The sequence below is a fragment of the Haliotis cracherodii genome, unplaced genomic scaffold, assembly GCF_022045235.1.
Source record: "Haliotis cracherodii isolate W230 unplaced genomic scaffold, xgHalCrac1.p SCAF_6, whole genome shotgun sequence".
Classification (NCBI taxonomy): Eukaryota; Metazoa; Mollusca; class Gastropoda; order Lepetellida; family Haliotidae; genus Haliotis; species Haliotis cracherodii.
Window position 1 is genome coordinate 41,912,610 of NW_027266319.1, and position 22,958 is coordinate 41,935,567.

The 22,958-nt window shown below is 39.3% G+C and overlaps 1 protein-coding gene across 3 annotated transcripts in view; it reads right to left on the minus strand.

Annotated features, from left to right (window-relative positions):
- The window catches only part of LOC139446048 (dynein axonemal heavy chain 12-like), an 82,761-nt gene extending 59,847 nt beyond the window's left edge, over positions 1–22,914 (minus strand). For 2 of the 3 annotated variants that reach the window (XM_071227315.1, XM_071227316.1), the window contains exons 1-19: positions 22,750–22,914; positions 20,923–21,155; positions 20,563–20,653; positions 17,589–17,615; positions 14,723–14,912; positions 14,472–14,547; positions 13,800–13,958; positions 11,067–11,150; positions 10,635–10,746; positions 9,936–10,281; positions 7,711–7,802; positions 6,169–6,347; positions 5,782–5,917; positions 4,936–5,061; positions 4,614–4,820; positions 4,049–4,170; positions 2,716–2,989; positions 2,137–2,322; positions 817–1,017 (exon numbers count right to left, since the gene is read on the minus strand). In XM_071227315.1, coding sequence (XP_071083416.1) covers positions 817–1,017; positions 2,137–2,322; positions 2,716–2,989; positions 4,049–4,170; positions 4,614–4,820; positions 4,936–5,061; positions 5,782–5,917; positions 6,169–6,347; positions 7,711–7,802; positions 9,936–10,281; positions 10,635–10,746; positions 11,067–11,150; positions 13,800–13,958; positions 14,472–14,547; positions 14,723–14,912; positions 17,589–17,615; positions 20,563–20,653; positions 20,923–21,155 — 2,841 coding nt within the window. In that variant the 5' untranslated portion in view covers positions 22,750–22,914. Of the gene's footprint in view, positions 1–816; positions 1,018–2,136; positions 2,323–2,715; positions 2,990–4,048; positions 4,171–4,613; positions 4,821–4,935; positions 5,062–5,781; positions 5,918–6,168; positions 6,348–7,710; positions 7,803–9,935; positions 10,282–10,634; positions 10,747–11,066; positions 11,151–13,799; positions 13,959–14,471; positions 14,548–14,722; positions 14,913–17,588; positions 17,616–18,115; positions 18,149–20,562; positions 20,654–20,922; positions 21,156–22,749 lie in introns of all 3 variants that reach the window. The other variant, XM_071227314.1, reaches the window with a different exon arrangement.
- Between the last annotated feature and the right edge of the window lie 44 nt (positions 22,915–22,958).

Genomic DNA, 22,958 nt, shown 5'->3' on the forward strand with positions numbered 1-22,958 from the left:
ACACAAAACACAGCTCTCCATGCCCTGCCTGGCAGTCACAGCATTCATCTTATGTTGGGGCAGTTTGTGAACAATGGAAAGAGCTGATAGATGTACGAATGTAGCAATTCACCTATGTCACAAAACAGTGCAATGATGTGATCCAATAGATACAGTGGACTTGGCAGTTTACACCCAGGTGGGTCTACTCATGTCATGTTGCAAGATGGAGAGAATACAAGGACATTCTACAGTGGTTAAGAGGTAAACGGCAAATACAATTCATTTGAATGTGGAGAAAGGTTGAAGGACTATTGGTCAGGTCTCTAGTCATTCCCTACAATTTTGGATTACACCTGAATAAAATTAAATGTTTTGACTTTTGGAAATTGTATCATTTATTGTAAAAATCCTTATAATCAATTATATCTCATTATTGTGATAACATGTATCATTTCAACCCCACAGTTATCTGCCCTTAGTCCTCTGATGCAGGGAGGTGTGTTCAAAAAGTGATTGTTGGAGTAGAGAATGAGAGTCAATCTTGATAGAATACAGCTGGTAATTTGTGGTCTCTTAGAATTTGGGAGAGTTATGTTGTCGAAGCACAAAGAGTTGAAAATGTCTCAGATGTGAAAGACATTGCATAAAGAAATCTTCAAGTGTGACCTTTTTAAAGCTGGTGTTAATCCATCAACAGCTTTCCTACATAACTGGATTTTCGCAGATATGTGAAAACTCTGTGTGTTGGTCAGTGTTTTCACTAGGTGTGTCTGCAGTAGTGCTAGCACCATCGACATCAGCATCACCACTGCAAGGAGAGACAACTCCATCTACCTTGATTTCCTTCTCAAATGGCTTGATGAAGGGCGAGCCTCTCATAGTCTGTGTCTTGACGATCTGGTCATCCAGCGTGGTCTGAATGTCATCCACGGATGCCAGGATGGACACACCAGAATCCCGGTACTGAATGAGGTTGAAGTTGATTCCTGTCCATTCTTCCATCATCTTGTTCATTGCCTTTTCCAAGGAGAATTCCTGTGGAGGACATGGAGTTGGACAGTTGCATGTAAAATAAACAACCTGCAGAATTTCTGCACTGCACTAGATCCACTTGTATGTTCACAGAATTATACATTGTTATCAATACACATTTAAACACATAGCACTCAAAGCACTATGAGCTGAAATACAGAGCACAAAAGGTTCTGCCACAGTGCAGTAAAAATTCAACCACACAGCATTCAAGCTCAACCACAGTATTCTAGATCAACCACAGAGCTCTAAAGATTCAACCACAGAGCTCTAAAGATTCAACCACATAGCATTCATGGTTCAACCACATAGCATTCACCATTCAGCCACAGACCTTTTAAGGTTCAACCACACAGCATTCTAGGTTCAACCACACAACATTCAAAGTTCAACCACCCAGCATTCACAGTTCAACCACATAGCATTCAAAGGTCTACCACACAGCATTCTAGGTTCAACCACATTGCATTCAAGGTTCAACCACATAGCATTCACAGTTTAACCACTTAGTATTCAAGGTTCAACCACACAGCATTCAAGGTTTAACCACAGAGCTCTAAAGGTTAAACCACATAGCATTCAAGGTTCAGCTATATAGAATTTAAGGTTCAGCCACATAGCATTCAAGGTTCAGCCACATAGCATTCAAGGTTCAGCCACAAAGCATTCAAGGTTCAAACATATAGCATTCAAGGTTCAACCACACAGTACTCAAGGTTCAGCCACATAGTGTTCAAAGTTCAACCACAGAGCTCTAATGGTTAAACCACATAGCATTCAAGGTTCGGGCACATTGTACTCAAGGTTCAGCCACAGAGCATTCAAGGTTCAACCATATAGCATTCAAAGTTCAACCACACAGCATTCACAGTTTAACAACATAAAGGTTTTGCCTCATAGCATTCAAGGTTTAACAACACAGCAATAAATGTTTAATCACACAAAACATTACAGATTTAACTGCGTAGATAAGTACCTGGTAGTTTTGTGGTGAAAGCAACTAACTCATGGCATAAGTGAAGAATTATTGAGATATACTTTTTTTTAGCTGTTACAATTCTAAGGTGAATCGTCAGAGCAGAGCTCTCTGGGTTAGGCCTTGTTAATGTGAAGACCCCCTACCTTGGATGCAGCTCCAGATATCTGTTCAAACTGCTCCATGTAAGGGTCAAGGTTCAGTTTGAGGACCTTCCTAAGTGTTGAACCAGAGTCTGGGGTGAGGTCAAAGCCAGCTATATCTGACATCTGCTTCCAATGGCGTGTCCGCACACCAGGGTTGCACATGATGCTTATTACAGGGATGAACTCCTGTAAGTAAATTTAGATCTTTAACAATCAACAGTAGTCACACCTTCTGGGGAAATCATACAAATAGTAGTAGAAAGAAATCAAACATATAAATTTATAAAACCTATACATACATTTCTGATCCTTGAACATACTGATTTGACCAAATACTGATACCTGCTGCTTACAACTGCTTTAGACATTTTAAACAAAAGTACAGTACAGTACAGTAAAGTTATGAAACAAAATTACATTAATGTTATCACACAAAATTACGGTAAAGTTATGAAACAAAACTATCAGCATGTTATAGTAGAACTACTGGGATAATTGATGGATAAACTATTTATATTTCTAAGTAACACCAAAAAACATACACTAGTGATTTAACATACAATGATCTTGCTTTCCTACCTTGAAGTCCTTCATATTGTCCATGACGGTGTTGCAGACAGCCAGAGACTGTGGTGGGTGGAACTCACCACCATCATCCTTGGCCTCGTCACCCCCATCCTCAACCGTGCGCCGCTTCTTCTTCCTCTCTCTCTCAAGCTCATCCCTCTCCATCTGCATCTTCTTTACTTTCTGGTTGAAGACCTTCTGTATCTTGTAGGTCTCCCTCCAGTACTCATCTACCTCGCCCTCCACTGCCTCTGAGTTCAGTTCCAGGAAGGCTCCATCCATCCATCTGCAGCATACACCAACTGTCAGTCCTTGGCAGTAACATCACTATCCCACCAGCATCAATAGGGGAGGCCAAGCGTAACCCCCAGTGCTAATTATACTCTTGAAGAGAATTTCCTCCAGCATGATCAGTAAATATTAAGGAAAAAACATAGTGTGTTTTCAATGTAGAGCTATAGGTTACCAGCAGATTTTACTGGTCCAAATTGAATTTCGAAACGAATTTGCAGCTTGAGGTTTCAAATCTTATATTTAGCAGGGTAATCTACAGGTAACCAAGTTCTACATTGAAAACACAGTATGTTAATCTCAATTCTAACATCTCGCTGTATGTGCTCAAGCAGTTTGTTTACATTGTAATACTTCACTCGAACAAATGACAGGCATTGAAAGCATATAGCACAGCAACTAGGTAAGGTGGCATGAGGTGGGCACTCCTAAAGAAAACTAAGCAAGCCTTGCAAAGGTTTTGATCTACATGGTATGTCCATGATGACGTTATATTGCTCACTGTGATGCAGAAGAAATGACATCACAGTCATAAATTCCAAGTCCCCAAAACGTGAAATACATTCTCTTTGTAGATTTCTAACTTTGCATTTTGTAACCTACAATTGTACATATAATTACCTAAATACGCCTATCGACAATCATTCATTGTGATTTGACAACCTCTGATTGCCTGATCAGAATTGAGTAATTTCCAAATTGATGGTCGAATTTGGTGTAAGGTGAAGTTTCAATTGTTTTGTTTTGGTTTTAATTTCAAATATATGGCATGTATTACTCTACCCTGGGAAAATATATTGATACAAACAAAACAAAAACAAAAACAGATCCTGAAAAGAGAATACAAAATGTACAAGTCTACACAATAAGGGATTCATTGCGACAGTTGGATCTGTTGTTCCAATCATGACATTTACCGCTTGGCTACCCATCTAATCACTGACAAAACAAAGTTGTCTCTCAGTTTCTAGCATTAGGAAAGTTGTCATGATTGCTTATTTGCAACTAACATTGTTGAAATAAAAAAAGACAGAGCTATCACTTCACTACTCACCTCTTCTCTGCCCTCTGCCATTTGAGTACAACATTGAAAAGCCTCTGGAAGGGGTCAAGTGATGATGAGATCTCGTCCACATCTGGGTAGGTTGTCACTGGGTACTTGAAGAGCACTTCCTCCTGAAGAACACAGGGAAGCAGTTAAACTCTAGTCAATGACACACTGTTAGTGCTTGTTGATCTGTGCCACAGTTAGTACTATCGTGGCTTTACCAGCCTACAAGTCTGGGACACTAGTGGTTGTCAGCGTGAGCAACACTCCACTCTATCACAGATACACAGTCAGTGCTTGTTGATCTGTGCCACAGCTAGTACTATCATGGCTTTACCAGCCTACAAGTCTGGGACACTAGTGGTTGTCAGCGTGAGCAACACTCCACTCCATCACAGACACATAGCTAGGGCACACATTGTAACCACCTGATCTCCAACTTAGTCCAATGTTATAACACAGGGAAGTAGGGGCTTAATATGGCTCAGACCCCTTGAAGCTGTCTTTCACATGAACAATGGCAGCGAAACTTCATGAACATTTTTACAAAGGTAAGGACAACTAGAGATACCTTATTGATCCAGGTGATCTGTTCCTGCACATCCACCAGGCGGCGCTGCACACCGCGCACGTCCTGCACATACTGCTGCATCATGTCCAGCTCACCATTCTCGTTGAATTCATCGACACGCTGTCGTAGCTTCTCCAGCTCAATCATCACCCTCTCTCTCTTCTCCAGCAGCTGCTTCTCTCCCTTCTGTTTGGAACTCTCCACAAGCTGAGGAAGGAAAAGTCAGCCAAGAATGTCAAGACAAAGCTAGATGCATCGCAGATCACATGTACTGAAATCAAGGTTTACCTAGAGTCTTCTATGAAAACAATATGAAACATACCTCATCATTGGAATCAAAGACAGGGTTGATTCTTGTTGGCCAGGTAAGCACCTCACAGTTGAGCTCAATATCTTCAGGCGTAAACATGAACACGTCTATGAGATACGCAAGGCGGTCTTTAGATTCCTGTATGGTTACAAAGCACATGAAACAATAACATAGAATAGGAATAATTTCTATACACAAACAGCCTATCTGAAAGCCAAGCTAAGATCCTACAAACACTCCATAGGCGGTCACTTCAGGAGAAGTTCTATTCAGCCAATCAGCAGATTATCTGATTTCTGTACCTCACAAACATAAACAGGCAGCTCTGAATGGAAAATAATAAAGAATGTGCTATATATGTTGTGGACATTTATACACCTTGTTGTTTCTGAGCGCATCTACATCACAAAGGGTGTACTCGTCAAATCCAGATATTTTTAATATCAGAATACTTATCCCGAATTACTCCTCAATGCATTTACTGCTTGTTCTTGACAAAAAGAAAAGCTGTGAGAGGTCTTTCTTAAGAAGAAGTTGTTCCAACTGGTTGTGAGGCTTATACTATCACACATCACTTGAGCTGAGTGACAGGGTTAGCCACACAACCAGTTGGAACAACTTCTTCAGCAAAACCTCTCACAGCTCTTCTGTTAACAAAATTGTGTTTTAGGTGGATTTTCTTTTTTTAGGATAGACAATTCCTAATTGAAGTGGTAATACAAGGTGATATTAATGGAAATTTCATACAAGCATTGGTGTTTTCATTTTGAACATTAGAAATAAGACCCGCTGCGGTATTGTGACATAAATGTAGCTACATAAATATGACACCTGTGAGCTTTTGACAGCAGCACTCACCTTGATCCTTTCATTGAGTTTGATCATGCCCATTGTGCGAGCCTTCTCCACAAATGACACCATGTCCATGAGATCCTCACTGGTCTCTGGCTGCCGCAGGGCTCGGTCTTTCATAGTATGGAACTCCTTGCAGATACTGAGGGAAATTATCAATTACCTATCAGACACCATCTATGTGTTTTCTACTATCATCTTTTGTGTTTATTGGATTGAGCTTGCTATTTCTGTAAGCTTTCACATATTGACAGAATAAAAAACAACACCTGAAGGTACTAAGATCCTGGGTATGGCAATATATGTCATATGTTAGTTCATGATCAACAATCACTAACAACCATTTAGAGTTAATAAAAAACACCAACTTTAACACCTATGTAGTAAATCTACCTCTCATTCTCCGACCGATGATCAGCAGAAACACGACTCAACAACTCATCAGCCAATCCTCGAGCAGCTTCTGCCAAGCCCCGCTTCAGATCTTCACAGTCGAGGCGGATCATAGCGAAATGCTCGATGCTTGGAAGTCCCATGATCTCACTGGCCAGGTTACGGAACTTCTCAATTTGCTGCAAACATAACACCAGGATCTTTCTTACGCTTCTTAAAAACAACACATTGTCTGATAAACACTATGGGAAAAACAATACAAATAGGGTGCTGATAAACTTACCGGTCCACAGAGGTATCCAATAATGATAACCCTAATAATCATGGCAATAATCACAATAATTATGATCCATAAGGTTAGAAATAACAAATTTCATAAAACTAATATGTGCACTAGTGCAAATATCACTCACATGTGCACCAGTGTTTTGTTTACGTCCTCCGGACAACATTGTTGACCTTATTCAAATCTTAATGTGACGTAAGGTAAGTTGGAATGGCTTCACACTAGAAACTACATATATATATAGCTGAAGATGTCATGAGACAACTGTGGTTTTCTAAGATGGTGGTCGGGACCAGTGCATTATTTTAAAGAAGAAGTGATAATGAGTAATAAAGAAATTATTTCACTTGCATGTGTGTCTCACTGATTTTACAAAACTTGTGTTAGAATTCATGTATTACTCTTGCTCGGTATATACAAAAATTCTGACACTAGTTTTGTAAAACCAGTATGACACACATGCTTAAATATTCTCTCTCTATATATATATTGAATGTATATATATGGAATGAGGTGTATTCATCTACCTCACACAACAGAACCAACAGTTAATATCCATCATGTCCTACTGGGTACCCACCTCACCCCACTATACCACCTTATCTCAATTAATATGTTACGTATCAGTGTGAGAACCCTCCATAACTCCAACCAATATAAAAGTACCCATAAATATATTCCCGCCAAGTGTTTAACTTGTCCAGTGTATACTAGTAGTTACGGTGTAAAACTTTTCAACAAGTTTTTAGTTATGACACTGTATACTGCAACTAAAGGCACCATAACAAATTTATTATGCCGAAAAGTTTTCACTCTCTGGTATCCATATCACACGTGTCATGTCAAAATGAAAACGTGACACAACGGATGTTGAGGGTCAAAGGGAGACTACTCTTCAAACCTTAGAGTCCAAACCTTGTTGAAAATTTTAACTATAATCTTTATCAATAAAGTCACGAACATGATCTTAAAAACAGATTAATGTCCTTGCACATCACAATTAATGACAGTAAAACACAAAACAGTGTCAAATAACAAATCTTAGTACCAGAACTTCCATGTGAAATATGTGAGATGGGTGTTGGAAATTCCAAAATGGCTGTTACTGACGGTATATGGTCTCAAATCTTGGATTTTTACTGACGGTATGCATGCTCATGTGGGGTTAGTAATTCTGCTCTCTGATTGGTCAGTCTCACTCTGAGGCATATATAATGGCAACCCTGCTTGCTCTGTTCTACGTGGGTGACACTCACCTCTGTGTATTCAGCAAACGTGTGTTCCTCAGCCATGTAGGCATGGATCTCTTTCAGAGCAGTGCCATTCACAATGTAGTCATACCGGTCAACTGAAACAACACCACGAGTACCCTTACGTCAACTCTTCCACGTATAGGGCAGACTGTTAACTAACACTCCCTTCCACAGTTAAAGACAAATCATGAGCTGTGATAAATCCACTCTACGTGACCCTCTCATATAACCAATTGAAATACATGTAACTACATACATAGCCTTATAACTGTTGAATATCAAGTAATGACAGATAGAACTGTATGAAATATGTCAATTGTTGGCTCCTGTGTTATTCCATAAAATGGCACATACAATTGTGTTTTATACATACATAAATAATATTTAAAACCTTATTTGTAGTGAGGGTTTAACAGTGCTTTAAAAGTTTACTCAAAGGCTTAATATGACCTATCTTCATCGTGATGTGTACAGCTGTGTACTGAAACTGGTATTTTATTGATGGGCTATTACTACCATACACAAGACACCAACTGCTGACGGGGAACTGTGGTATATAGTGAGACTACGGCCATCACACAGTCGTGAGGCACCACCACAGTCAACTATCAGTCTTGTTCAGTTCGTTGCTCTACTGAATGCATAACTAGGAATTGCAAATTCTTATAAAAAATAAAACACATTTGAAAATAAAGTGCTCTCAAATAATTGATCATTCCATGATAACAATTTTCTAACATTACAGCATCTATTTTATAGAAATATACACCACATTCAACAAAACATCCCATGTACATAAATCTGATAACTATGGCATAACCATTTATCATGTCTGGCAAACAAATGTGCACTGAGTGAGAAATATTATAAACATCGTGGCCAAGATACAACAGAAATCTGGCAAGCAATTAACATGGCCATTGTTTATAGATAAAGACTGAGTTGTGATATTCATGCTAGAGATATGGTGAGTAGAATGCATCATCATTCAGCCTATTTCAGTTTTGGAATCAAACAGTTTGTCAGAAAATAGTATAAGACTATACTTAAGAGTAAAGAGTGAGACAGTCTCCATTGTCCAAGTGTGACTTCATACTTACTGGTGGTAAAATCTCCTCTCACTTATAGTAATAACAGGAATATAAGAATAATTCTTGAAAATCTTCAAAAACATATGCACAGTTGAAATGTCAATTATACCTCAGGACATTTGTAGAAAAAAACCCACATATCATAAACAACAAGCTGCATATTTGGATTACATCAGACATTTTAGAACCACTTCTTAGAAGACTGAACTCTTCCAGACCGGCGAACTAATGTTTCCTACATGTGATCCATAAAGTAGTTTACTTCACAATACTAATACTGCCAGTCAACCACATCGAATGAGGAGATGCAACAAATGCATCACATAATGGTTCCTCCTCATAATTCAAAACTGTGGGCAATGAGGCTCATATTCTCTCATCACAGTAATTGACATTGATTGATAATAGAATGAAATTTAATCATGACATCTTGGTCTCTGCTTTTAAAAAAAGCCCAATTGTTTTTCATTTCTGGACGAATATTTAGGGACTTGACTGATTCTAATATGTTTTGCTTCAATCTCATTAAAATCAGACTATAGTGTTCCCTACCACTTCACAAAGATCTGATGACATCCCATGACAGATCACGTCAAAACTATCTTTTGGGAACTTTGACAGGCCAATGAAATGACAACAAGAAGTAAATATTAGCCAATCAAGAAGCAGCTTTTTTTGAAACAGGCAACTTCCATTCCACACTATGCTTTGAACACTATTTTGACAAACGTCTCGATTCAAATTTTGAAAAATGAACAAAAGAAGATTCTGGAATGTCAAATAGATGGCCTAGATTGTATGGCAGTATTTTCCAATGGGAATGGAAAGTCTCTTCTGTTTCAAATGTTACTCCACTGAAGCGAGAGACACAATGATTATAACGGAATCAGTTGTACAGCCTGTATCTGTCTTTAGGAATACTCCGTGTTAACCATGAGGTTGCATGATTAGAAAATTTCAAATGTGACTTTCATGATAAGGTCTGATTGGTCAGATGAAAGGTCATTCTGACGTGATCTGTAATGGAATGTCCTCAGATATTTGCTTAGTGGTAACGAGAACTAAGATCTGAGATTTTAATGAGATTGGTTTTGCTTAGACACCTAAATGATACTAATACAGTTACTGTATACTCACCAAATGATTGTAAATGCTCTTCAGGAGCCTGAAAGTATCGTTTGACCGCTGCCTTCAGTCTTTCGATGGCAGCCTTAAGGATGTGGTCAGCAACACTGACGTCGGTGTGAGTGACTGTGTTACCACCAGCCAGCCAGGACTGGACAGTGGGCACGTGCTGCATGGTCTTAGTGATCTGAGTGACCACAAACAGAACTGTCTCCTCCAGATCCTCCACGGGTGGGTAGAACTGCATCTTGCGGTCATCAAATGTCAGTTCCATCTTCAGAATTGGTAACAGCAGATGGTTTTCTGGCTCAAACACATCAACGAAGGCATCGATTGTCCGCACCAACAGGTCTTTCAGCTGAAACAACACATACTCTCTCTGTCACTGTCAGCAGCTGTGGGTGCTATCTTATATACAAAGTCTAACTTAATCATGCACACAGATCAACAAACTATTACATGTAACAATGACTTTTTGTGAAAGTGACTGTGTTTTTTTCTGTTCATATGCTCCACTTATGAACAATTTAGCTGCTCTCTTAATCCAAATGTCTCACAGAATTTCTTTCACTACTACTAAAGATAATGCAGAGACAAGAGGACTGAAAATGAATCTGAAATAATTGTGAAAGAAATTGAATAAGTTAATTTCTCCTTAGTTCAGAAAAGAGCATAAGACTGGTTGATAATTGACCCATAAGGGTGACAGACCTGGTTTGAGACAAGTGTGGCGACATTGGCATAGAAGGAGTCCATTAGTTCTGGTTTGATGTTGGTGAAGTTGTTCTTGTCTGTGAAGACGTTGATGACAGCTGGGTGCCAGCTGTAATACACACAGGCTTGTGATCACATCTCATTCATCGCACATACATCAGCGTAACAGATATACCTATACAAGTGTACAAGAAAATACTATACACATAATGCTGTGGTACTTCATACAACTCATACTGACAGACTGACATGTTCTGAGGACCGGAGTGCACCTCATCCTTGTTTCAGACATCTTATGTGTCAGCCAACTGTGCTTTTGACCACATCATTCCTTGGTTAGTGTGTGCACACACAATCTTTCTCAAAGTGTGCCTCTTGTAACATTGATATCAGCTCTAGTCAAACAGTTCGCATGGCATCTGTGTTTACCTGTGCATGAGCCTCTCTTCTGCTTTCTCTAGGTCTAAGATAACATTGTTCTTCAGGCTCTCAAACTCCATTGGGCCATTTGCTCTGAAACACAGAAATAGTAGTAAGGTTCATTTGGGTCTATCACAATTGTCCATTTGGAATGTTTTTCAGTTTCAAAACTGAATTCTAGGAACAGAGACTGGGATGGGTAACTCAGGTACTTGGGTTGGGTGGGTCCTGAGTAGGACCCAGGTACCCACAGGACTACCCGGACCCGTGGTTAGTCAGGTGACATTAGTAAAACCTAAATATTTTTTACACTTGGATACTTATCCTGCATTAATACAATAATGCTTCTACTGCTGTTTTTCTTACTTAGGAGACGGAGCTGCGCGAGTCTGGCTACAGAAGTTGTTGTACCCACTAGTTGTGTGGCTTCCTTCCTCCTATAGCTACCACGTGACGGGAAGTGGCGAGGTCATGCACCATCACATCACTGCTAGTAACGGACATCTGAAAGAACTTCCCAGGGAGGTAGCAAAGCCAAGGGAGGGTCCTTTAGAAATAGTAATGCAGGATAAGTATCCAAATGTAAAAAATATTTAGATTTTACTGCTATGAGTGAGAAGCGGCACCCCTGCTGAAGGATGTTGGTGACAAATGGATCCCGAAGATTGTCCATTTGGCCCCAAACCTGCCCACTCTCCCACCTATGGGTGTGTCTATGTATGGGATGACTTGGGGTGTGAGATCCCAGGCATCGGGTGGCCAGAGCTTCAACACCTGCCTCTATGGTCACCATCCCTGGACTTGTGTTGGCGACGGCAGGCTTGATAATTGCCATGTGGCTCTATGCAGTCTTGACCTTTGCCATTTCATCCTGGGCAAAGCTGGAGACACGGGCATGGTTTTCAGAGATGGCGCCATTAAATAACATTGGATGCACACCAAGGCTGACGCAGAAGATGCCTTGTAATCTCAGTCCATTAGGGTGAGATAACCTATGCACCTGATGGTGGTTATCTCCGCCAAGGCCGCCCAGAGATGATTGCGCAAGTGGTCGCTTTGAGGTTGATGAAAAGACATCATTTTCCAAAAATGATCAATTCGATTTGGATTAATTGTCCTCGGTAAGATCCTGATCAATGACAAAGCAGAAGAGGCCAATTAGGATAAGGGCTTCAAAAAAGTTTAGTGTCTGCCAAAATTCCATCTCAAGAAAAGCGAGCCTGGTATCGGACATACGCAGAGTGGTCGTCCATGAAGAGCCTGTAATGCGATGTAAATCATCGTCCAGAGTATGCACCTTATCATTATGGATGGAAATATCTCAAGTCAACTTTTGCAGGAGACGTGACAGATCGTGATGTCACAACCAATTCACATTACTGTTCATCACCCGAGCTAACAAAAGATTTTTCTGAAGCAATAGTGGGGAGGCAAATCTAATGCAGATAAGTATACAAATGTAAAAAAATATTTTGATTTTACTAAATATTTTGCTTATCCTACATTACTCCTTAATGCATCTGACGGTAAAGCGATGGGTAAAACTTATAAAACCCTTCACACGACAAGTTGTCAAGGAAACCATATGGCAAAAAAATCAGAACAGTAAACATACAGTATATTGGAAGATTAGCGTAAGCTAAAATCATTACGTACTGTGTTACCGAGCCAATGCTGAAAAGGCTTGAAAATTCCCACTAACAGGCGTGTCATAATCAGCACTGTGCGGGATGGGTAAGACTTGTTCTGGACAGGAAGAGTTCATTATTTGTGTCGGGGGTTGGTTACCTGCTGGGCTACTAGCAGAGGGCCAAAACTATGAATGCCTTCAATGTCTTCCAGCGCCACATCGCCAGGATAATTGCTGGCGAAAATCATGTCAGACCTCCAAAAACATCCTTCCATATTTGCCCTAATAGCACAGTTGCTATGTAAAGCCATGGTTGAGGCTACTGCTCTGATCTTGTGAAGATTGTTTGCTCTCGGTGGATCAAGGTTCAAGGTTAGCAATCTTGTTAGTCTGCAGGAAGACTGTGCGTAACCATAGAGATATGGTGTTGTGACTGACTTGGTCGTGGACGTATGGGATACGGAAATGAATAACCGTTTCCACAAACCACTCCTAGTCTCGGAGCCGTGGATGTAAAGAGGTGAGCAAAAATTACATTTAAAGTTTGGAGTGCATACTGTGGTGCAGTCAAAATACAAGCGTGAAACTCTATATAACGCCAAAGGCTAATGGTATTTAAATATACAAGAAATGTTAATACCTAGCTGAGAATTGCAAACAATAATTACTACCTCTACATGGAGGTAAACAATGTAACGCAGAAACAATGAGCCACGTAGTGGGAAAAAGACAAAGTCATTTTACATGGAAAATACCTGCATATTAATACACATTAAAGTGAACATAATATGAAATGGAATATGTACATCACCCATCTCAGTCAAAATTTAGTGTGGTAGAAAGATTACCAAGACATTCCTTGTAGGGCGACAAGCAAGAATGTGAATTGGTTGTGATGTCACGATCTGTCACATGACCTGAGAGGGAAACAACACTTTTTTCTCACCCAGGACCATAAAGAAGCTCTGTCTTCTTTGTCGTAAGGTAGGCACTAGATGCATTAAGGAGTAATGCCGGATAAGCAACAAATATGAGTTCCTGAAAAGATTGTTATCACTTCAGTGTTTCATTCTTAAAGAGAAACGTTGTAAGTGAGATTTGCAGCGCCCTACCTGTACGACGAGATGTCGACGAGGATCATGTTCCCCAGTGTGGTCTGGCACATCTTCAGCACCACCTGCATGGACGGGTGCAAAAGGTGCAGGTTGGTGCGGATTGTCTGCCGGTTGTCAAGGTAATCTTCATGCCATGGCCGTGAGAAATCAAGACCCCTAGAGAGACAAATATTCCTTATTAGCAGTTGTGCTTTATACTTTTAACAGTACTAGAGAATATCATTCATTACTGATGGACAAGGGATAGAGTGTTTTGTTTGTTAGCTGGTCAATGCCGCTTACAGCAATATTCCAGCAGTCTGTAAATAATTGAGATAAGAGATGTTATGTGTATTGTTTACCTTAAAAATTCAAACAAATTAAAAGTTTCAAATCCAAAGCGTACCGAGTAATGTTGGAGTTCTGTCCACACATGAACTTTACATTTCCGGATATTTCAAGTCCAATTATGTGTGATCAGCATTTAGAAAGGGATGGGTATATTGTGTATAATTTTCTTTCCTCCTGATTATATTAAACAGAGCTTCAAGAGACCCATGACTGACAAATTTATAGCAGGATGGAAGGATTAGTTCGTATCATCCAAATTACTGTAACTTTAAGTTCTTGATTATTTCCTACAGTCACTCATCCTAGTATACATGACAATAAAGACTGCAGAAGACCTACTGTGGTTCTGCTGGGGGAGGTCCGGCAGAGTCCAGTTCAAGACCCTTCACTTCAGGCTTGACCAGCACATGCTGAACTGTAAACAACAACAGGGCATCACAGTATTTTACCTCCAGACAGTGTCTATGTTACAGCAAATAAAGATAGTATCAAAACTGGAATTACAAATGACTTAAGAAGTATGATTTTGTACTTAAATATACATTAATCCAACACATTGGTCTTCACACAAGACTTTTGAGTGAACATACCCATAGACTTCTTCATACTGCCATAGTAGTCTTTCCTGATTTCTTCAAACAACTCTGCGAGGTATTCCTTGAGATCGGCATCCTGTCGGAGGTGTTGTGGCACCATCCTGAGTATGTGTGAGTCCCACTCCTTCTGCATGGGGGTGATAGGGCCACTCTCCACACAGCCACGCAGAAACTGGTAGTTTAGCTACAAACACAGCACATGTGAAACCTTCCCTTCCTCCTGTCTTTGTTTAATTAGATAGTTGAATGAACATATGAACAGGTATAGGTCCATCTGTTCGATTTTGTACAACAGATAGCTTAAATTACATTACATCATTTTCCATTGTAAATTCTAAAAAATGGTTTTATCAAGCGCGAACCTAAAATAATCATTTAAATTCAGAAATGTATCCATGATAAGTTTTGTTCTAATTTCTTAACATTTACATTGTTTGATACAATATCTTGAGACTGGAACATTTAAATTTAAATAAAACAATTAAAACAAACACTTTGCAATTCATGATAACAAATCATCTTTTTAAAGTATTGAAGTTACATGGTATGCATATACTGTCAAATAAGGAAAGATTAAATAATACAGTTATACAAATAATGATATATTTATAACTGTTAAGGAAGGAATGATATATACTGTTATATAAAGGCAATAGCTCATTACAGCGAGGACCGTGACTGATTAAGCCAGTCAATCAATAATTAATTGCATAATCAGATACCGTAGGTCTTGGAAGCTCGCCAACATGATTACGCTTGGGTATGGGCACTTGGCCAAGTATTACTCTTTAATCAGTCGGCTCATCTAGGTTTGGGAAGGGGAGAATTATAAAGCTTGTAGCATTCATATCTAATACAACTGTAACCTGACAGCGAGACTGTTAGACAAAGGTTAGAGAAAACACATTCAGATCATGTGTAGAAAACATCTTAAATCTTGACATTAGCAGACAACTGGCGTTATGAAAGAAGAATCGGTAGATACTCAACATGAGCGAGATCTATCAACACACACCAGGTGCTACACAGATTGGAATTATTATTCTTTGTGACAGAGCAAGTTACTAAGAAATGGAGCATGTACTGTTGCAAGATTAGATATACTATTTTCAAAATAATATTTAGTCAAGAAAAGATACTTTTAATCTGAGAAAAGAAATTGAGAGTGCATTGATTGAAAATTCTTTATCAAAACAGAACTGCAGAACTCCAATAAGCCATATAGCATATATAACTCCCATAGTTCAGTTGTTGATTTAACTGCTGTTCTGTTGGCCTGTGGCCAGTTAAAATTACAAAGGGCTTGCTGAAACGTAAAGTAGATGGCTTTTCCGGCCAGTCAAAATTTCACCCCTTCTCCTTGTATGTTTTATTCTTTTAATTGGACCATCTCGGTAGAATGACAGCCGGCCGCCGTTTGGTAATGTTGTGACAAAAACTTTTTTATTTGCTCATAAATCACCATGAAATGAGGCAAATAGAAGCCAAGATTTATTCTCAGAGTGCAAGAAAAAACATTCTGGGGAGAGGAGTACTAAACTGCCTCAGGTTCTGCCACTCCATGGCCTCCTCCACTGACTAAGTTTGTCTTGTTCATGTGTTTAGATGGCCAGTATCTTTTAAAAGGAGCAAGCCCTGCTGGCTACATACAAATTAGTTATTAAACTACCCCTGTGGTATTTCTGTTCTTACAAGCTATTTAATCAGGGTACTCAACTTACAACATAATAAGTAATTTATTCTATCATCACATTGGTCAAATGAAAAATGTCATATCAGCATGAAAACTGTCATTTAACTTATCTTATTAAAATAGTACATAAGTTATTGTACCAGTAGATACCGCTGTGTAAAGGTTCGAGACAGATGTGCAGTTTGTGTGAAAACACGCCAAAAAAACCATGTGCACATATAACAACTCACACAAGTGTGTATGTACATGGTGGAACAGTGAAGATATGCGTGGGTACACTCTGGTACTGGGCAGACTCATGACTGTATACTCACAACTTTTATATCAACAATATTTCATCGCTATATAGTACATGTTTGGGTTTCTTTCTTATGAAATGAACATGCTGTTCAAACTCATTCATTTTTGTAATATGCCTTTTACTTTTTGTTCTAAATGCCATGACCAGGACAGAGAGTTAAAAGACACTATACATAAGTTTCTAATTAAAGTATGTCCAACAGCTTCACATACACAAAATAATTTATAATTCAGCATTCTATTCAAATTTCAGAACCATGAATTCAATGTAATCTGATTTCTTTAAAGGGCGTATACAGAAATGTGAATAGAATAATGAATCAGGGTTTTACGTGACGCAGAAATGTGCATCCAGTACGCCCAAATGTATAGAATGGATGCAGAAAAAGGAATATGTTGCGTCCCAAGGGATGCACAACAATATTCATTGTACTAAGTTCTTGACAAGAAATACAAAGGTCCTCTAATTGAAGTAATTATCAAATCTGATAGTACACCACAACATTTCATTACTTTACAGGACCACCATATTTTGTTTAAGCACCCTTGAAATTAACCCTTTGGGGACCCATAGAACCACAGTTTTGTAAGATAAGGTAAAACCCTGATGAATTAAAACTTCTGAGATATTTTGAATTTTAGCTCCTTTTTTTAACAATGATATGATGGGAGTGACAGTCAGAGATTGGAGGAAATTCAACTGCAGTCAATATGGTAAAGGTGTGTTAGCAAAGTCTTTGTGATACAGGATGATAATATGTGAATATTGGGATTAGTCTTCAGGGATAAATAGAGGACAGCAACTTGGCCTGGTGGTTACAAGAGGCAGCACTAGCTACTGTCTACTGCGACACCACCTGCACTTACCCGGACACGCCGCTCAGGACTCATCATCTGTGAGGGTGGCGGGAAATTAAGGACATATAGGGTGGGGCAAGGGATGAGGTAGTTAGGGTAGTGATGTGGGGAGGGAAGGTCAAATAAAAGAAAAAGAAACAAATCTATGAGTTTATGGTGATAATACTATATGTTGCAACAGTTTTTACTAGATTCTACTTTAGCTTATTTTGCCTCAAAGGACAAGGAAAAAATATACATTTAAAGTGAATCAACATTAATTACAAGATGCGAATACATACATGTGAATACAAGGATACACAAAGTGTGAAGGAATTAATATTTTTTCCTTTGTGGAAATATAACAAAAGACATGATAAAATGTGTGACAGACAAGGCAGTAAATCTGACGTGATTAAGGATTTTCTCAATACATCTTATGACAATACATGATACTAATACAATGAAGTGTGCTCTGGTGTCGGACAACAATCCAACATTGCAGGACATTGTGAAGATATTAAAGGTGCAATTGGGAACAAACAGTCAAAACATACCGCAATTTGTTCTTCCTTGCTTTTTTTTCGTTTCTAATGAGGTTCAGATCAAAAAGGGGTCAATAACACAAAATAATGAACTTGGTTTTTATCAAGTGGCAGTTTTTCACATAACAAATATATTCATCACCACAACATTTAAAAGCATTTTTGTGAAACAATGAAAATCAAATGAAGAGAATTTATGGATGTCAACTTCTTTATTATGAGGAACACGTTTCGAAGTATATATACTAGGCACTTAAAGAAACTGTGCACGGAGAAAATATATTCTGGACTGAAATACAACACAGCAAGAACAAAATGATGCAGACGCTGTAGCAGCTGAATGATCGGACCATAAGAAAATGTCAACGGGACCTGAACAACATCTGTTACGATGACGTCAGAAGATCAAAATGGAGTAGGGGGTCATACGACAAAGTGACAAAGTCAATAACGGGTATGACCACCCTGTGCGTGAATCACAGCAGTGCATCGGCGACGCATGGAGTCCACCAAATGGGGATGGAAGGCCTGGGGAATGGCCTGCCATATCCTCCTCAAATCCTGTGCCAAGTCACGGACGTTATAGGGAGGATGTGGAAGACGACGCAGACGGCGCTCCATTTCATCACTCACATCCTCTATTGAGGAGAGATCTGGAGAAATTGCAGGCCATGGCAGTAACATGACATTGTTATGGTGAAGGAAATCCATTGCGACCCTAGCCGTGTGAGGACGAGCGTTGTCCTGTTGAAATGTCAATCCCGGGCCATGACGTTGCAGGAAAGGAATGACCACAGGCCTCAGAATCTGATCTCTGCAGCCAACACCGGTGAGATTGCCCTGAACAACCACCAAAGGGGTTCGGTGTCGTGCTGTTATCCCAACCCAAATCATCACAGAGCCACCTCCAAAACAATTCCTTTCCACAATACAGTTGCGTGCATAACGTTCTCCCAAACGCTGGTAGACACGTTGGCGCCCGTCACTGTGGGAAATGTTAAACCTCGATTCATCTGTAAAGACAACATTTCTCCACCATATTCGAGGTTGGCGAACATGATTTCGACACCATCCTAGACGGTTGACTTGATGACGGTGTGTCAGGATGGGACGTATGGCAGGGCGTCATGGTCGAATCCCGTACTGACGTAAACGATTCCTGACAGTGTTGGGATGGATACGGCGCAGTCCAGGAATTGTCTGGGACATCGTTACTGCCGTTTGTTACCTGAGTCGGAGATGTGTAACTCAAATCCATCTGTCCTGTCTTGGTGTCATTACTCGGGGGCGTCCTGAACGTGGGTGGTCGGCAACGTCATTTGTGTTCTGATAACGCCTCACCAAAGATGATATCGTGTAATGATGGCATTGGAAATGTGTTGCCACCTGTTGTTGCCTCATTCCCGCTCGGATCATTCCAATGGCTTCATGACGCTGTGCAGCTGTCAATCTTGGCATGATTTGCTTGTGATATGCTTATGTCTGCGCCTGAGAAGTTTTGAATTTTTGAATGACCACAGATCATGCTTTCCAAAGTGACGGCGAATTTTGAGTTGCACATGCTGTGGACGGCTGCACATGATGCACGTGCAGTAACACATTGCACATCCAAAGGCCCCCATCAATGACATCATATCGCATAGCACGTGCATGAGCGTTTGAATGTCTCCAATAATTGCTGTGTTCAAACCTATATTTCATATATGGACGGTGTGCCCTTATATCTATATTTTCTCCGTGCACAGTTTCTTAATGTGGCTAGTATACTTACTCCTTCATCAGGCGATTGTTCATCTGACGAAGGAGTACGGGTAAGTACATGTATATACTCTGAAATATTGTGATACTCATAATAAAGAAGTTGACATCCATAAATTCTCTTCCTTATGTGTATCACTTCTAAATGCCAATCAATGACTTGAATGAAAATCAAGAAAGGATAACACATGAGAAAAGCACATTCATAAACACACCTTAATTAAGGCACCAACAACAACAAAATTGTCTTTGAAATTAGTTTGATGTAATTCTGACTGTGTAATGCAAGCACATACCAAGTACTGATGTCAGGTGATCAGTCTCTCAGACCACACAAACAGACAAATTAGTTACCAACTACACCTGCACAACTTTTCATGTTGACAAAAACTTTCTTTGCAACAATGAAAACTGACTGAAACATCTACTAGCCTTATCAAGTCCACACACATAGGGACACCCCCTTAAAATCCTGAAATTCTTCAACCCCTTGAAACAGTGAGTGAGTATGGTTTTATGCCGCTTTCAGCAATATTCCAGCAATATCACGACGAATCCCAAGAATGTCTTCTCTCTCAATTGAAAGAATGTTGGAGTTAAGACAAAACAAGATGTAACAGTATTGTCCTACTGGATTCATGTCTTGATTTGCAGAATCTACATTGTTTTACTGTGAAGACATAGCAAGGTAAATCTCTCACCTCCTCAGGGTAGTCTGGACTGGGCGGTTTGTCAGGTGTCAGTTCCACTGCTTCCTGGGTTTCATCCATTGCCTTCATGGCTGTGTCTTGTCTAAATATATACACAAGAATTGTGAGGAATGCACCTTACTAAGTCTACAACCTATATTTGCTCACATCACATTTAATCAAACATTTTCGCAGCACTATGGAAGGACATATGGAAGACATGTTAAGGACAATTATTTGAGTTCAGAATCAACCAACATCTAACAAAGATGTTCTTAATTACTTATTTTACAAGGCACCTTCACAAGTTGGAATCATACTGAATTGAAAATCAATGTCCATTGAAAGATATGTTTCTTAAAGTAAACTCACAGGATCTGCATGAGTAAAGCTTGCTTGTGGTTAGCAAGCCTGAAGTTCATCAGTTTACTATTTGCATATGGATCTTCTTTGGAGACCGCTGGTCGTTTGATTGGCGGTAATCTTGGATATCCATCTGGGCCAATGCCGCCAATTTTGTTTTTTTGTCTGATCGGCCCAAGTCTCTCATTGGCTGTTCCATCACCATTTGTAGTGCCATTGGTATATCTGCCTGGAGATGCCATCTAAACACATAAACAAGACAAATTTAGTCAGTGGTGACAAAGAGTGAGTGAGTATTCTTTTACGCCGTTTTTGCAATAGTCTAGCAATATCTCTGCATGGGACACCAGAAATGGGCTCCACCCATTGTACCCATGTGGGAAATCGAACCCGGGTCTTCGGCATGATGAGTGAACCCTTTAACCACTGGGGTACCCCACTATCCCCTGGTGACAAGGAGTATGTATCCAACTGATAAACAAGGTGCTCACTATCATACATTTTGAAAGTTACTGATGTATAGTCAGTTAATATGTGTATGTCTGCTTAACATGCTTAGTGAGGCATAGCAGCTGGTTATCCCATGGGGCAGCAGAACAGCTAGCAATATGGTTCAGAAATATTTGCACCCCTATTATTGAACTACTTTCCTAAATTGACTGTCGCATGAATAATAACATTAATTTTGGAAATACAAGATTAGATTTTGTGAGCCTATGGTTTTCATATTTATGATGTCCTTCATCACTGTTACATGAAGAATAAACTTCAATATAGAAATACAAGATTACATTTTGTGTATGGCCTTTGGTTTGCAGATATTGAAAGGGAAACGTTTGATCTACACATTCAAGTTGTATATGTATCACTATAAAGTGTGTTTAACAACAACCATACGCACTCTCATTCACGGAAGGCCCAACCTTATAATTGTTTGTTGTGTAAAAATACCTACCTAAAACTCTGATATATCTTCCTCCAGCAAGAGAGTTACTAATGTGTCATGAGCTGCAATGAGCCCTCCTATAAAGTGGTTCCCGGCTGCATTTGTGTTGCATAACCTTTATAATTGTATTTATTGTAACTTTTTCTAAATGCTCTATTCTTAGGCAACAACCAGTTAGGGATTGCTCTTTTTCTTCTTATCAGATAAATCACACCAAAATGTGATAAAAATAGTCATACTTTGAAATTTGTTTCCCATCATGAATTCAAATAAGAAGAAAATATTACAAACTTGGGAACATGATTTTGTACCTTGATTCAGTTGTATCTTAATTACCTGCTTATAGAGATGTTTACTGGCAACTTTTTGTGTGTGAATTAACTGTATTGAAAAAGTTATATCAACGAGTTATCAGTTTTCTCACTGGTAAGATATGCAGTTGAATGACCAACATCAACACATTAATATTATTTCAACCTTTCCATTTCATATTTACCATGAAGGATATATTATCTCAATTCCTACTTATTGTGAGGAGCAAGAAACATTAATAAATGTAGAAAAAATACAAAAAGTTATTCTTATGCACCATAATAATGTCATCAATGAACTCTAAATGAGTCTGATCTGTCCGATCTCAGTATGAGCTATGACTGTTTGAAATGTTTGCTTTTGCCAGGTCAATAATAGTGATGTTTAAATAACAGTGAGTTTTTTAAGTGTTTCATTCTACCAAATATATAAAACTTAAAGAAGAATTCTCAAATAAGAATTACATGTAATTCACAGAAGCTGGCTACATGTCATTAGTTACAATAGAGATCTATTGATGATGCAGCACTTGCCTGGCTATGTGAAGATTGTGTTAGGCTAGAGCACTAAAATATTACCTTTTCAAGAAGTCTTGGTCGGCAAATACAAAACTGTTATTCCAGGTGTTAGATAAGATGGGAAATCACGCAGCAAATTGTATAAACTTTACATTTTCCTAATAGTTACGCATATGACCTTTTCGCGCTGCGTTGTTATGGAAGCTTTAGACTTGAGCCTCCATAACGTTCACCACCAGCATCGACGACCGTGTAAGAGGAGATATGCG